Source organism: Epinephelus lanceolatus, chromosome 6 (genome assembly GCF_041903045.1).
Source record: "Epinephelus lanceolatus isolate andai-2023 chromosome 6, ASM4190304v1, whole genome shotgun sequence".
Taxonomy (NCBI): Eukaryota; Metazoa; Chordata; class Actinopteri; order Perciformes; family Serranidae; genus Epinephelus; species Epinephelus lanceolatus.
In genome coordinates, this window is record NC_135739.1 from 1552501 (window position 1) to 1569060 (window position 16560).

A 16560-nucleotide genomic window follows, 5' to 3' on the forward strand; every position below is an offset into this window, starting at 1 on the left:
GTTAGGGTAAGGAGGTGATGGGGTGGTTGCCTGGCAACAATAAAAAAAGGCACAAGTGTTTGTTACTAGTGGCATTCAATACAATCATATTCATGTCATATCAAGTGATGACTCATCTGTTCCTGCAGGTAACAAGATATGAATCCTGTGTAACTTTTTTTGTGACTGAACAAAAATGTATAAATACATCTCTCTATAACATACAGACTACATGTGTTCAAAAACAGAGATGTGTATAAATTGGGCGTTACTGACATTAGAAACCTTCTTTTATTGTTTCATTATTGCAGCCTATCACAGTCTGATAGGCTGCAATAATAAATGTATTGTCAGTCCCTCTACAGCCTGTACTCATATCTCTGTAACATGATGTGATGATGTGAGTTTTAATTCTGTCATACACGTTAACTTGTAAATGTTAACTTGTAATGTTACTCAATGCATGAGTTGATGACGTGAATCCATCAGCACACCTTAAATTTCACTGTGACAACTTTGAGCATCACTTTAGTTTTTATATGACACACACTTTTAGTAATGACTTTAAAAATATAGATTAATTTGGAGCGGATTATGTGAAGGTCATATATTCTAATCCTCACTTCCTGTGGGCTACAGCAACACTAAACCCCTGAGCTTGCCTGAGAAGGACTAAATGCACAAAGCTGCTATTTTTAAATATCCCATGGAGAGAGACTCTCACTGCAGCCTGTTCTATTTTGTTGTGAAAATGTGAGCGTGCAGCCTCGTTCTGTGGACGATAAACCAGGTGCAGACTTCCATCTGTGTCACCGCTGATGAGGAAATACAGCGAGTGCTGGACGGAGCAGTGAGTGACAACAACCCCGCCCACATTTAAGAGGACTGTCTGAACACACCGAGGGTCTAGGTACCATGTCTGAAGGCTTACTGCTGGTTCCAAAGGGACTGGACTGAAAGGGTTTGGTGGAGACGGGGCTTATGGATTCAGCCAGTAAGTCAGCATCAGTGCAGGATCACTGTCGGAGGATTTTATAACTCACTCCCGCTCCTCACTAGCTGGTTTGTGGCAGAGCCTCAACATGAATGCGGAAGCAGAATGAAAGTGGGTAGGGAGAGAGAGTAGGGGGCGGTTTGGGAAAGGCCTGTGAGGGGCGTTATTGTTCTGAGTTGAAGTTTTTTCAAAGCAAGCGGTTCAGAGCGCTCCAGCAAAAACGGAGGTGTGTAGCAACACAAAAACACTGAGCATAAAGCTTCATTCTCATGAAAAACAATTACAAAAAGCCGCCTCCTGTTGCAAAAACACTGTGTGTGTGATCAGGGTCTTCGACCAGACGAATAACATGTCATTTTGAAAATGGGTGCAGTTCCCCTTTAAGTACAGTTTTCAGGTACTTGTAACGTTATTGAGTATTTCAACTCATCCACTACATGTCAGGAGGAAATACTGTATTTTACCAACACCTTTACAGAGATGTAAAATCCTGACACAGAGTACAATCAGTGCTGCAGCTCTGTGGTGTTTAACTCGTTTTAAACGGAACTGTCCGGTGTGTATTTTCATCCTCTCACCAATAACGTTAACTCATTAAACACATCCTCCCGCCATCTTTATAAACTTTAAACTATGTATAACAATTAAATAACGTTTAACGACATCCTGTCGAGATAAACTCACTAACCGGTGGTTTGTTTGCCGTGATTTAGCCGTTCATATGTTAACGTGTTCGCTGCTGGTGATTTAACCGATGTTAGCCCCGCTTCCTGTGCAGAACTTCAAATTAAAACGTCACAGCGCTTCATAACTCGCAAAGAATTATTTGTTTTAATGTTTCTCTTAGAGTTTACGCTTCAGTTTTCTTTCTTAAAATTATTGAACAGGCATAACTTACCTCCTTTACGTGAATTTTACTCCGTTCATTTGAAATAAATATTGAGCATTTCCGCTCTAGAGCATGCTAACAGCTGTTAGCTTGACGGAGCTGCTAACAGGAGCTAGCTGTCGTTAGCTTCCTGGTAGCTACAGAGGCTAGCTAACACTTCAAACTACGGTTATAAATGACAGCAGTTGCTCACAGCTGTGTTCCTTCAGTCGAAGCACAAAGCTCAGCTCAACAACGACATGTTAAAGCCCAAAAACACGAGTCGGTGTCTCCGTGTTTACCTGTCCGAGCCTCCGTCTCCTCTCAGCAGGTGTATGGAAACACTTCCTCATTTACGTCACACCGGCCCTGAGCGCTGAATGGTAAAAATATTAGTGACGTAAAGCAGGAAGGAACAGAGACGAACACAGTCAAAAAGTGTCTTAACATCAGACCTGGATGATTGTGACACATGTTTTAATGTTAAACGGGATTTTCAGTTTGAACTGTTAAAACAATGGTGATTTACCAGATGGATTAATCTGCTGATTGTTTTGTGACATCAAGTTTGTTTGTTTGTTTGTTTGTTTAACCTCAGCATCATCACTGACACATTACATCATCATTATTAACACTAACACAAGCACCTCAAATCTGTACTTAAGCACAGTACTTGAGTCGATGTCATTACTTTCCAACACATCAAATAGTATTCCTGCCCCCATGATCCTTTGTGCGAATTATGCGCACGACTTCCGGCGTTGAACCGAAACCGTCAATTTCCAATGTTTACAGCTTGTTTACAGTAGCTACTCTCTTCTTCTCTCCAACAGCAACTAGGAAATAAAAGGTGGAACACACCACCTGTTAGAGGTCAAACAGGATCATGTGATCATACGTCTGCCATCTCTGACAGACATCTCAAAGCAACCTAACACGCTAACAGTTAGCATGCTAACAGTTAGCTCGCCTTGCTCCGTTGAAATATTGTTAACTTTAATATGTCCCGAGCAGCTTAAGGTGACATCTGCTCCTTCTGAAGATGATTTATGATTTCTGATGACTTATTAAGAGACACTAACACATAATCCAGTATTAACTGTAGCTCCATGTAAAGTGAATAAATGTGATGATTCCTAGCTAATCCTCCGCCCGTCTGCGTTAAAAATGCTAAGTTAACATTAGTTAAATATTTGTTAAAACTAAATCAGTATTTGCTAAACTGAAGGCAAATGACTTTGGAAAAGAACCAGCGTTGGCGGTTAGCCACCAAGAGTAGCCACTATGGCAAGCTGTTTAACATTTAATCGCTAAGTTTGACTATCCGGAATTAGCATTATAGATATCAACAGCGCCATTTTGACTAGTCGTAATGTCATTGTGACTAATATGAATTTTAATTGAAGATATTTATAACATCATTCTGACCAGTCAAAACTACAGTTACAGATATCTGTAATTAGATTCTGACTAGTCAAAACTCTTATTCAAGATATCTGTAATTCAGTTTTGACTAGTGAAGGAGCTATGTCATTAGTTTGATTAGTTTATTATTTTTGTTTTGTGTTGTTTTATTTTTATTTATTTATTTTTGTGGGTAAACACTAGGGGCACCAGACAGTAGGGGATATAGGTAGCCAGGTGTTAGAGGCAGGTGATGCACCGGGAAGGGGAAATGGTTTTTTACTAGCAGGACAAAGCAGAGAGGCAGCATGGTTTTTGAACATGTTTGTTTGCTGTTGAAAGCTGAAAATAAACCTTCTGAACGGAGCTACTGGCCTGGAAAATGAATTCTTTGACTGCCTGAGTAAGCCTAACTAACCCGGTGCATTTGTGGCCCTTTGTGAGTGGATTTTGAATTTTCTTAAATTTTGATATTTTTTGAAGGAGCTCTTATTTTTGTCTTTTTTGCCCTTTGAACAAATGGCCACAACAACTAGTAAGATTCAAACTACTTTTGCCATACATGTGTATGGGATTTCTCATTATAGATATCTCCAATGTAGCTGCGGATATCTGCAACTGAATTGGAGATATCTCTAATTCCAGTTTGAGATAACTACAGTTTAATTTTGACTAGTCATAATTCAAGGTCAAGATATCTACAACTTCATTCTGACTATCTGAAACTTAATTCAAGATATCTAGAAAGGACCATGTAGATATTTTCAATTGGTGATAATTAAAGATATCTTGACCTTGAATTATGACTAGTCAAAAATAAACTGTAGTTATCTCAGACTGGAATTAGAGATATCTCCAATTCATTTGCATATATTCGCAACTACATTGGAGATATCTATAATGAGAAATCCCATACACATGTATGGCAAAAGTAGGCCTAGTTTGAATCTTACTAGTCAAAACTGAATTACAGATATCTTGAATAAGAGTTTTGACTAGGCAAAATTATGTTGCAGATATCAGTAATGAATATCCAGTCTAGCTATTAAATGTTAAAATGGCTGCCATATAGCCACTGGGACTAACCACAGACAGTCTATGGGAGGAACTAGCTTACTGCTACTTCCTCTATCTCACAGGAAGTTGCGCACATGATCATTTCTACAGTCGTGCCCTCAGGAATAAGGTGGATAAGCAGAAGTACCGCCTCCATTAAAACACCTCACTCTAGCTGTTTCTCAATATGCGTACTTGTGTTCTTGTGGACTTGTGACACGTCATCAGTCACAGCCCAAGTACTCTTCCAGTTCCAATTCCAATGTGCTCTCGCCACGTCCCTTTTACCGGGGATGCATCGGAGCAGACTTGTGTGGACTTCAGACAGCCAGGTATCCCAGCATGCATTTCGCAACAATCATCAAAAATGACAAGTGAGGGAAAGGCGCGCAATTGTAAGTCGTAGCTACCGATGTGTTACTGTGTGTTGAGGTCCGCTAGATGACAGCGGTGTCAGCGCTCACAGATAATAAACATGTGTATGAGCGCTCAGGCTGCCCCACAGAGAGCAGCCTCTCTCTGGTCGTCCTTTTAAACTCGTCACTGATATCTCTGTAGTGGTTAAATATGAAATGTAATCCGTGTGGGGAATGTCTAATGGGCAACATTCAGTCTCACTATATAAGATAGATTATTATATTATTAAATGTTCTTTGTATTCTTTTGCTTATTTATGTGTTTTTACCATTCAATAATGATTTTAAGAATTTATTGTAATTTATTTATTGTATTTAAAGATTAATTGTATTTATTGTAGTATTTATGCAACAGCATTTTAAATATTGATTATCTGATATGAATTGTGTACCTGATGTCTGAATAAACTTCTCCTCTGAACATCTGACCTGTTTGATCCATTTATATCGGTGAGGACAGACTAAATGACAAACTGCTGTCAGTGTAATCCAGTACAGTTCAACAGCACCACAATCTACAACTCAACACTTCAATAAAATGTCAGACTGAATATTAAACTGCTGTTGTTTTTTCTAGGTGCACCAAGTAAACTGTCACGTCTCCATAAAAATGTAGACAGAAAGCATAATGATGAGACAAATGCAGTGATGGACAGTAACTAAGTATATTTACTCAAGTAGCTACTGTACTTAATTACAAATTTGATGTACTTGTACTTTGGGTATTTCCATTTTGTGCTACTTTATACTGAGAGGGAAATACTGTACATTCTACTCAAGCTATATTTATTTGATAGCTACAGTTACTTTCAGATAGTTTGTTTTATATGTTGTTGTTTCGTATTTACAAGTTGCTGTGTGTTGTTATAGATCAGACTAGTGCACCAGTGACAGCTGTTAAAATCAGTTCTACCATGACAACATTTAAATGCTGCTCACATGTAGCCTACATTGATCAATTAATACTCAATACATATTCATGTATATGATGATCACAACACTTGAAATTAGATCACTCTGCATCATGAGTACTTTGAACTCTTCGTCTGAAGTAGTCCTACATTCTGCTGACAATACCCAGATACTTTTACTCAAGTTACATTTGCAGCACTTTGACTTGTGACTGAGTTTTTGTTCTTTGTTGTGATATGACTACTTTTCCTGGTACTTTGTCCACAACTGGACAAACATATCAAACAATAGAGACATGCAAGCATCGCACGTCTCGTCCTCATCCTCATCCTCCGCTGTCTTTCTGGGATCTGCCTCCTCAGCTGGGCAGCCTCCTCCTCAGCCTGCAGGTAGAGCAATCCTGCTGCAATAACTGCACCAAGATGCCTTCTCCGATCCATGTCCATTATTGATTTTTGATTTCCAACTCACCAGTGCTCACGATCACAATAACCACCAACTCTCCACTCCCCCCCACCTGATTTTTGATTTGATTACACATGATCAGAAGCCAGCTGCGGGGAAAAGGTTTTAAAGACATTTTATGAAAACATTTTGGCTCTTTATATGTTTTTGTGTGTCAGTTATATATGTTGAAACGTTAAAAACATATATATATTAATTTCTTACAATGTCTATGAAAAGATGCAGGGCTGTCTTTATATTGTTTTATTCTAAATGCATGTATACAACACAGTACAACAGCCAAGGCGAGAGGAGGTGGTGACATCATCAAGTTTGCTGCTGTTCCAAAAGCAGAAAGGACTGTTCTCCCGTCCTCCCGTTCTTGGGAAGTCCGGAATCTCAGGTGGACTTGCCAAGTCCGCAAGTCCTAACTGCTGAACTTGAGTATTGAGAAACGCCTTGAGAAACATCTGAAACAGGAAGTTGTACAAAGTAAAGTCAGACAGAAAAAAGGAAGCCTGGAAAAAATGATGAATACCTTGAGACTCTGTTCTGCCAGTATCTGGCCTCATTCACCAAAACTGTCTTTTCTTAAATTGTTCCTAATATAAGTCCAAACAAAAGATGACAAAAGATCTACTACTTTACCTCATTAAGATCAGTACCTGTGCTGCAGTATCACACTGTGGTATTTGTCCTGTGTAAGAACGTGTTGCCGTCTGAAGCTGTGAAAAAATGCAGGTTTGTTTCAGGCCCATTGAAACTGAAATGTTTTGTCACAGATGTTTCACAGTGGATCATTAAATATGAGAGAAAATGATTCAACAGTAACTCAGCTCTTTGATGACACTTTAGTTTGATAACACACCCTGCCTCTTTGTGGAATGCAGTTAAGCCTGAAAAGCCTTCACTGTCCTCCCTCCCCCTGAAGCCAGCTCCACCCTGTCAACACATTTGTTTTTGATCAGAGAGAATCAAACTATTTGACAGTCGTCGTGTCAGAGAGGTGAAATGGCGCAGCGAGGAGTTGAGCTGGACCGAGAAACCTTGTCTTGTTCCATCTGTCTGGATCTACTGAAGGATCCGGGGACTCTTCCCTGTGGACACAGCTACTGCATCAACTGTATTCAAAGCTTCTGGGATGGAGAGGATGAGAAGAGAATCTACAGCTGCCCTCAGTGTAGGCAGAGCTTCACACCGAGGCCTGTCCTGAGGAAAAACACCATGTTAGCAGTTTTAGTGGAGAAACTGAAGAAGACTGGACTCCAAGCTGCTCCTGCTGATCACTGCTATGCTGGAGCTGAAGATGTGGCCTGTGATGTCTGCACTGGGAGGAAACTGAAAGCCTTCAAGTCCTGTCTGCAGTGTGTGGCCTCTTACTGTGAGAAACACCTCCAGCCTCATCGTGACTCGGCTACATTCAAGAAACACAAGCTGGTGGAGCCCTCCAAGAAGCTGCAGGAGAACATCTGCTCTCGTCATGATGAGGTGATGAAGATGTTCTGCCGCACTGATCAGCAGTGTATCTGTTATCTCTGCTCTGTGGATGAACATAAAGGCCACGACACAGTGTCAGCTGCAGCAGAAAGGACTGAGAGGCAGAGAGAGCTGGAGGGGAGTCGACAAAACATCCAGCAGAGAATCCAGGACACAGAGAAAGATGTGAAGCTGCTCCAACAGGAGGTGGAGGCTATCAGTCGCTCTGCTGATAAAGCAGTGGAGCACAGTGAGAAGATCTTCACTGAGCTGATCCGTCTCATGGAGAAAAGACGCTCTGATGTGAAGCAGCAGCTCAGATGGCAGCAGGAAACTGAAGTGAGTCGAGTCAAAGAGCTTCAGGAGAAGCTGGAGCAGGAGATCACTGAGCTGAAGAGGAAAGACGCTGAGCTGGAGCAGCTCTCACACACAGAGGATCACAACCAGTTTCTACACAACTACCCCTCACTGTCAGCACTCAGTGAAGCCACACACTCATCCAGCATCAACATCCGTCCTCGCCGCTACTTTGAGGACGTGACAGCGGCTGTGTCAGGAGTCAGAGATAAACTACAGGACGCTCTGAGGGACACATGGACAAACGTCTCACTGACAGTGACTGAAGTGGATGTTTTACTGCCACAACCAGAACCCAAGACCGGAGCTGAGTTCTTCAGATATTCACGTCACATCACACTGGATCCAAACACAGCAAACACACTGCTGTTATTATCTGAGGGGAACAGGAAAGTGACACGAATGAGTGAACACCAGTCTTATTCTAAACACCCAGACAGATTCACTGACTGGTGTCAGGTCCTGAGTAGAGAGAGTCTGACTGGACGTTGTTACTGGGAGGTGGAGTGGAGAGGGAGAGGAGGAGTTTCTGTAGCAGTCGCATACAAGAATATCAGCAGAGCAGGGGGTGAATGTGAATTGGGACGAAATGACAAATCTTGGTCATTAGATTGTGTCAATAACAGTTATTACTTTTATCACAACAAAGTCCACACTCCCGTCTCAGGTCCTCGGTCCTCCAGAGTAGGAGTGTACCTGGATCACAGTGCAGGTATTCTGTCCTTCTACAGCGTCTCTGAAACCATGACTCTCCTCCACAGAGTCCAGACCACATTCACTCAGCCTCTCTATGCTGGACTTTGGCTTTATTATCCTGGATCCACTGCAGAGTTGTGTGAACTGAAATAGTCAGAAGTCATTTAAGGGTTAAACTCTGTCTTTAGTCTCCATGTTTGTTGCTGACAGCTGATTGTTGTGGCGTTTCTTCACTGCACTGAGATCAGCTGTCAGTCAAACATTGTGGGCGGGACTTTGACATCTTCTCCTGAGTTGTTGTGTAAATGTTTGAGTTTCTTTAGGTGCACTCTAAAATATGATTCATGGGGTCAGTGGGTAACGCTTCAAATACACAAGTTTGTCAGCAGAAACAAATGAAGTTGGGGCTCTGTAAAGATCAGAGCAAAGAAAATTGTTTTCCTGTTTTCTGATCCTATTAATCACCACATGGTTTATTCAGTTCATGAAATGAGTCTTTGCTTTGTTAGAAAACAAGAACAAACTAAATTCCCATAAGAAATGATGTTGATTTATTTTTTACTTTTCTCCAGTGTGTGCTTTTTGTGTTAAAGCTCCAGTGTGTAGGATTTTGGGGGATATATTGTCAGAAATTGAATATTATATAAGAAGTGTGTTTTCTTTAGTGTTCAATCACCTGAAAATAAGAATCGTTGTGTTTTGTTTAATCTTCTCAGTTTAGTGCAGCTACACTGTGCCACATGGATCTAATAACTTGGGTATGACATCATGTGTGATGTCAGCAGACTGTACGATGACAGCGCCGACTGAATCACAGGCTACGATGTAACAGCTTCACATACTGAGTGATGCTGCAGGGTTATTACTGCTCCAACTGGGAAGCTACACACAGAGGGACACATTAATACAATTACTAATATCATTGATGAAATTAATACCACAGTGTTGTGAACATGTTGATAAAATGTCTACAGAATGTTTTTAATAATATGTCTGAAAAAATGTTTGAAAATTATGAATAAAATGTAAAAAAGAAGAAAGAGTCTGAAAATATGTTGATAACATGTTAGAAAAAAGGTGACAAAATGTCTGAAAATTATTTAAAAAGTAAGTTTGTTTCATTAACGTGTTTTAGTCAGCTGACAACTTATTTTGAGAAGTTCAAAAACAGTTTTGACATTTTTGAGTAAGATGGAATTAAAATAAATAAGTTAGAACATCTTGAATAAAATAGTTTGAGCGTTAAATATCAACATAACCTTTGGATAAATATTAAGTTGGTTCAACTTGAGTATTTTGAGGTCAAAGCAAATGATGTTGGTTCAACTAAAGTGAGTCTGTCAGATGATAAAAGACTCAGAGTATTTACTCTGTAAGAGCAGAGCTGCAACTGTTTAAAAAGATGGATGCAAACTGTTGCCTTGAATTGTTTTAAGTTGAAGCAGTGGATTCTTTTTCAGAGTGTGGCGCTTCTTTCTGTCCAGTCAAGTCAAACTTTATTTGTAGAGCACATTTAAAAAACAGCAGCAGTCGACCAAAGTGCTGAACAGTCCTAAAATACAAACAACAGATAAAAACAGAAGGAAACAACAATAAGAAGAGAAGAGAAAAGAAACAGAGCAAACTGCAGCACAACAGAGGATGAAATCAACTGAAGTTGTCAGGCTGGAATCAATCGTACGCCAACGAGAAGAGGCAGGTCTTCAGTAGCCATTTTAAGGTTTCTGTAGTCGCAGCAGTTTTTATCTGAACAGCTGAGCTGAGGCTCTATCGCCACTGTTTATGTGTGTACTTCAGGGAACATCCAGGATCATGTGATGGGTCGACCTCAGAGCTCTAACTGGAGTATGAAGATACAGTAGTTCTGCTAGATAAGGTAGACCGTTTCAAAGCTTCAAAACCAGCAGTAACATCTTAAAATCAATCCTAAAACGGACAGGAAGCCAGTGGAGGGAGGCCCACACTGGGCTCATGGGATCCCCTTTTCTTTCTCCAGTTAGAAGACGAGCGGCTGCGTTTTGTAATAAGCGCAGACGACGAGGTGACGACTGAGCTCCGCCCACACACAAAGAATCACAGCAGAGAGGTCATAAAAGCATCAAGAACTCTGTGGAGATCTTTGGGACAGAGACAGGCCTTTACCTCAGCTACAAATCTGAAGTGGAAAAAGCTGGTTTGACAGCTGAACTGATGAGTTGATCACATTTAAAGGAGCCGTCAAAAATCACAGCGAGATGTTGAACAAAAAGTTGACAGTGAGACGTTAAAGGAGAAAGAAAAGCAGCAGAGTCGTCCAACAGATGGGCTCGTCCAAACAAAACAATCTGTCTCATTGTCATCAAGACTGAGGACGTTTCAGTTCATCCCAATATTCCTGTGTGTGTTCAGCCATGGAGGCTCTCACTGCTCATGATGACGGTTGTTGAGATGAAGTGACATTTCTCTGCATGAAAATAACGTCAGCTTCTCTGGGCTCTAAACGTCTCATCACTCTTTGGATCCATGTGTTTGTATGTTGTTGTTTGTGAAGACAGAACGCCGCAGAGCTCCTTTATCCTCCACACTTTGTTCTCTGTGGAAACAAATCACACTATTTGTTTGGCAGAGCAGATGTTGTTGTTATTGATGATCCTGATCAGAATCAATCAGCAGATGATTGATTCTTTTCTTGTACACAGCTGAGATTCTTGTGTGCATGAAGTGAATGTGAACATGAAATCATTGAACAGACTTTACTGATGGGATGTGTGAACAAACTGAAGCTTTACATGATGAACAAACAAACATGGACAAAGTCTTTTCTTCCTGTCTTCATTCCAGGGTCTCAAACAAAGCTGATGGAGAAAATGTGACACTGATCTGAGAGCAGAACTGACGCACTTTTCCTCCTCAGACACCACAAAGTCCAGTGTTGATGTTTGGAGCAGAAGAGCGTTTGTCAGTCGCTCTCTGTCCTTTAACTTTCCTCACTCAAACAGCGTGGTCACTCACACATGACACCAGTTTGCTGTCGCCAACACTTTGTTTAGTCACTAATATTGCAGGGAAGTATGAAGGTCAGGAGCAGAGGGAGCTTTGATGAAGCAATCAGTGAGTTAGGTTGGTCTACATTTTGCCAACAAGTCAGATTAAAGGAAAAAGACAGCGTCAGGTTCAGTGGTAACTTTAAAGATTTGGACTCTGACACACAAGAGTTTGACTGTTAAATATTTGTCTGAAAGCAGCACAAGAAAAGTGACGTGGCTCCAGGTTTCAAAGGGTTAAAAGAAAACAGTCAGACAAGTCAACTCCAGATGCACCAAACGTTCTTAACCATCCAGATGTGCTCTGACCCAGGTGTGCTGAGTGACCATCAGTCACCTGTTAGCACAGGTAACGACCCCTCAACACTATATAAGGACAGCTGTGGTGCCGTGTGCAAAGACTGTGACACATGAAGCAGGAAACTGGAGCGATGCCACCAAACAAAGGCTGTAAGAAGAAGAAGAAGTTGAGCAGCAGTGAAATCAACGTACGGTTAAATCAAAGGAAACAAAGTGAACATGTGATGTTCCAGTGTCAGTACTGCTGTTACAGGAAAATCAAAAACCAGCAGTGACAAACAAGAACCTGATCAGTACCTGTGCTGCAGTATCACACTGTGGTATTTGTCCTGTGTAAGAACGTGTTGCCGTCTGAAGCTGTGAATAAATGCAGGTTTGTTTCAGGCCCATTGAAACTGAAATGTTTTGTCACAGATGTTTCACAGTGGATCATTAAATATGAGAGAAAATGATTCAACAGTAACTCAGCTCTTTGATGACACTTTAGTTTGATCACTTCCTGTCGTCACTCAGCTGCTTTTAACCAGGAAAAGAAAAGTGAACAGGCAACATAGCGGTGACGTCACAGAGCTGACAGGCTCCATTCACTGCCTGATCACATGATGTTTAGATCAGAGCTCAAACTACTTTCACTTCTCAGGAAGTGAGACTCACACAGTCACTGCCACGAGGTGAAATGGCGCAGCGAGGAGTTGAGCTGGACCGAGAAACCTTGTCTTGTTCCATCTGTCTGGATCTACTGAAGGATCCGGGGACTCTTCCCTGTGGACACAGCTACTGCATCAACTGTATTCAAAGCTTCTGGGATGGAGAGGATGAGAAGAGAATCTACAGCTGCCCTCAGTGTAGGCAGAGCTTCACACCGAGGCCTGTCCTGAGGAAAAGCACCATGTTAGCAGATTTAGTGGAGAAACTGAAGAAGACTGGACTCCAAGCTGCTCCTGCTGATCACTGCTATGCTGGAGCTGAAGATGTGGCCTGTGATGTCTGCACTGGGAGGAAACTGAAAGCCTTCAAGTCCTGTCTGCAGTGTGTGGCCTCTTACTGTGAGAAACACCTCCAGCCTCATCGTGACTCGGCTACATTCAAGAAACACAAGCTGGTGGAGCCCTCCAAGAAGCTGCAGGAGAACATCTGCTCTCGTCATGATGAGGTGATGAAGATGTTCTGCCGCACTGATCAGCAGTGTATCTGTTATCTCTGCTCTGTGGATGAACATAAAGGCCACGACACAGTGTCAGCTGCAGCAGAAAGGACTGAGAGGCAGAGAGAGCTGGAGGGGAGTCGACAAAACATCCAGCAGAGAATCCAGGACACAGAGAAAGATGTGAAGCTGCTCCAACAGGAGGTGGAGGCTATCAGTCGCTCTGCTGATAAAGCAGTGGAGCACAGTGAGAAGATCTTCACTGAGCTGATCCGTCTCATGGAGAAAAGACGCTCTGATGTGAAGCAGCAGCTCAGATGGCAGCAGGAAACTGAAGTGAGTCGAGTCAAAGAGCTTCAGGAGAAGCTGGAGCAGGAGATCACTGAGCTGAAGAGGAAAGACGCTGAGCTGGAGCAGCTCTCACACACAGAGGATCACAACCAGTTTCTACACAACTACCCCTCACTGTCAGCACTCAGTGAAGCCACACACTCATCCAGCATCAACATCCGTCCTCGCCGCTACTTTGAGGACGTGACAGCGGCTGTGTCAGGAGTCAGAGATAAACTACAGGACGCTCTGAGGGACACATGGACAAACGTCTCACTGACAGTGACTGAAGTGGATGTTTTACTGCCACAACCAGAACCCAAGACCGGAGCTGAGTTCTTCAGATATTCACGTCACATCACACTGGATCCAAACACAGCAAACACACTGCTGTTATTATCTGAGGGGAACAGGAAAGTGACATTCATGAGTCAACACCAGTCTTATTCTAAACACCCAGACAGATTCACTGACTGGTGTCAGGTCCTGAGTAGAGAGAGTCTGACTGGACGTTGTTACTGGGAGGTGGAGTGGAGAGGGAGAGGAGGAGTTTCTGTAGCAGTCGCATACAAGAATATCAGCAGAGCAGGGGGTGAATGTTTATTTGGACGAAATGACAAATCTTGGTCATTAGATTGTGTCAATAACAGTTATTACTTTTATCACAACAAAGTCCACACTCCCGTCTCAGGTCCTCGGTCCTCCAGAGTAGGAGTGTACCTGGATCACAGTGCAGGTATTCTGTCCTTCTACAGCGTCTCTGAAACCATGACTCTCCTCCACAGAGTCCAGACCACATTCACTCAGCCTCTCTATGCTGGACTTTGTCTTTATTATCCTGGATCCACTGCAGAGTTGTGTGAACTGAAATAGTCAGAAGTTATTTAAGGGTTAAACTCTGTCTTTAGTCTCCATGTTTGTTGCTGACAGCTGATTGTTGTGGCGTTTCTTCACTGCACTGAGATCAGCTGTCAGTCAAACATTGTGGGCGGGACTTTGACATCTTCTCCTGAGTTGTTGTGTAAATGTTTGAGTTTCTTTAGGTGCACTCTAAAATATGATTCATGGGGTCAGTGGGTAACGCTTCAAATACACAAGTTTGTCAGCAGAAACAAATGAAGTTGGGGCTCTGTAAAGATCAGAGCAAAGAAAATTGTTTTCCTGTTTTCTGATCCTATTAATCACCACATGGTTTATTCAGTTCATGAAATGAGTCTTTGCTTTGTTAGAAAACAAGAACAAACTAAATTCCCATAAGAAATGACGTTGATTTATTTTTTACTTTTCTCCAGTGTGTGCTTTTTGTGTTAAAGCTCCAGTGTGTAGGATTTTGGGGGATATATTGTCAGAAATTGAATATTATATAAGAAGTGTGTTTTCTTTAGTGTTCAATCACCTGAAAATAAGAATCGTTGTGTTTTGTTTAATCTTCTCAGTTTAGTGCAGCTACACTGTGCCACATGGATCTAATAACTTGGGTATGACATCATGTGTGATGTCAGCAGACTGTACGATGACAGCGCCGACTGAATCACAGGCTACGATGTAACAGCTTCACATACTGAGTGATGCTGCAGGGTTATTACTGCTCCAACTGGGAAGCTACACACAGAGGGACACATTAATACAATTACTAATATATTATGATGCCTTCAAGCTCTACTCAGTAAAAAGGAGAACGAGGCAGAGGTAAATTACAACATTCTCATGATATGTTCAGTGTAATCTTGTAAAATACAGCTTTTGATGAGAAACTTGAATAAATCAGCTGTTTAAAGGAGAAATGTGTTGTTGTTTTTACAGCTACATAAACAGGATGTTACAGAGGGCGTTATGATCGATTGTTTGTGGTAAAAAAAAGTTTTGAAGCAGTTTAAAGAAAAGATGTTTTTCAGGTATTGAATTTGTTTTTAAAGGTCGTGAAATGAAGGACTGTTTTTACTTTTCAACAGTTCAGTTATTTTTTTCCTACAGTGTAGATTTCTTTGTTTACCTGGAACAAGGGGGGGGATAAACACCAAAAACAAAATAAACAACATATAAACAAACATGGCTATCGGCCCAGAATTTTGAAATCGGCGCATTCTGAGTTATTATCTACACAGGCAGCAGGTCCTCGTCCATGGAGAACACCACGTTGCACCACCTTGTTTTTACAGTAGCCCAGAACTAACAAACTAAACACTGACTTTAGATCTGGACATCGTGATTTCACGTCGGCCAGTGTGGTTAGCAGCTCCTCTGTGACAAAGAGCATCGGAAGAACTCACATATTTTTAAAAGTGAAACGTCTTCAGAGTTTTTCCTGGTTTAAATCAGCTGGTGTGTTTGTTTCTGAGAGGAAGAGACCTCTGAGGATAATTCAGCCCCTCAACAATCAACACTGAAGGAATTCTGACCAGGAGAAGTTTCAGATGGTTGTAATCTGTAATCTGTAATCTGTAATCTGTAATCCTCACTGATAGACGACACTGAATGTGACACACTGGACCGTCAAATTCTTTAGTTGTACATTTTCACGCCTCTCAACAAAAGGTCACAGTGACCTGACGGCAAATTCTTATCAGTTCATTAAGTCTGAAGCCTCGTCTCCACCAAACCCTTTCAGTCCAGCACCTGTGGAACCAGCAGTAAGCCTTCAGACATGGTACCTAGACCCTCAGTGTGTTCAGACAGTCCTCTTAAATGTGGGCGGGGTTGTTGTCACTCACTGCTCCGTCCAGCACTCGCTGTATTTCCTCATCAGCGGTGACACAGATGGAAGTCTGCACCTGGTTTATCGTCCACAGAACGAGGCTGCACGCCCACATTTTCACAACAAAATAGAACAGGCTGCAGTGAGAGTCTCTCTCCATGGGATATTTAAAAATAGCAGCTTTGTGCATTTAGTCCTTCTCAGGCAAGCTCAGGGGTTTAGTGTTGCTGTAGCCCACAGGAAGTGAGGATTAGAATATATGACCTTCACATAATCCGCTCCAAATTAATCTATATTTTTAAAGTCATTACTAAAAGTGTGTGTCATATAAAAACTAAAGTGATGGTCAAAGTTGTCACAGTGAAATTTAAGGTGTGCTGATGGATTCACGTCATCAACTCATGCATTGAGTAACATTACAAGTTAACGTTCCACCTTAAAAGTTGCCGGCAGTCGGCCCAGTGAA

At 41.7% G+C, this 16560-nt stretch overlaps 3 protein-coding genes across 6 annotated transcripts in view; 2 read left to right on the forward strand and 1 right to left on the reverse strand.

The window, feature by feature from the left end:
- The window catches only part of LOC117253832 (zinc transporter ZIP3-like), a 10384-nt gene extending 8175 nt beyond the window's left edge, over nucleotides 1-2209 (reverse strand). For 2 of the 4 annotated variants that reach the window (XM_033621573.2, XM_033621572.2), the window contains exon 1: nucleotides 2144-2209. The gene's annotated coding sequence lies outside the window, so the exon portion shown is untranslated. Of the gene's footprint in view, nucleotides 1-1871 lie in introns of all 4 variants that reach the window. The other 2 variants (XM_033621575.2, XM_033621574.2) reach the window with 2 other exon arrangements.
- Nucleotides 2210-6948: 4739 nt separating this feature from the next.
- Nucleotides 6949-9675, forward strand: LOC117254183 (tripartite motif-containing protein 16-like). The gene has a single exon (XM_033622258.2). It carries the CDS (start codon nucleotides 7085-7087, stop codon nucleotides 8753-8755), a length of 1671 nt encoding a protein of 556 aa, XP_033478149.2. The 5' UTR covers nucleotides 6949-7084; the 3' UTR covers nucleotides 8756-9675.
- A 2870-nt stretch (nucleotides 9676-12545) lies between these two features.
- Nucleotides 12546-15183, forward strand: LOC117253854 (tripartite motif-containing protein 16-like). Its single transcript, XM_033621639.2, has one exon. The coding sequence runs from the start codon at nucleotides 12602-12604 to the stop codon at nucleotides 14270-14272; it is 1671 nt and encodes a 556-aa protein (XP_033477530.2). The 5' UTR covers nucleotides 12546-12601; the 3' UTR covers nucleotides 14273-15183.
- Nucleotides 15184-16560: the final 1377 nt, after the last annotated feature.

Coding starts and splice junctions, on each gene's coding strand:
- LOC117253854 (XM_033621639.2), top strand. CDS start 12,602: ATGGCGCAGCGAGGAGTTGAGCTGGACCGAGAAACCTTGTCTTGTTCC.
- LOC117254183 (XM_033622258.2), top strand. CDS start 7,085: ATGGCGCAGCGAGGAGTTGAGCTGGACCGAGAAACCTTGTCTTGTTCC.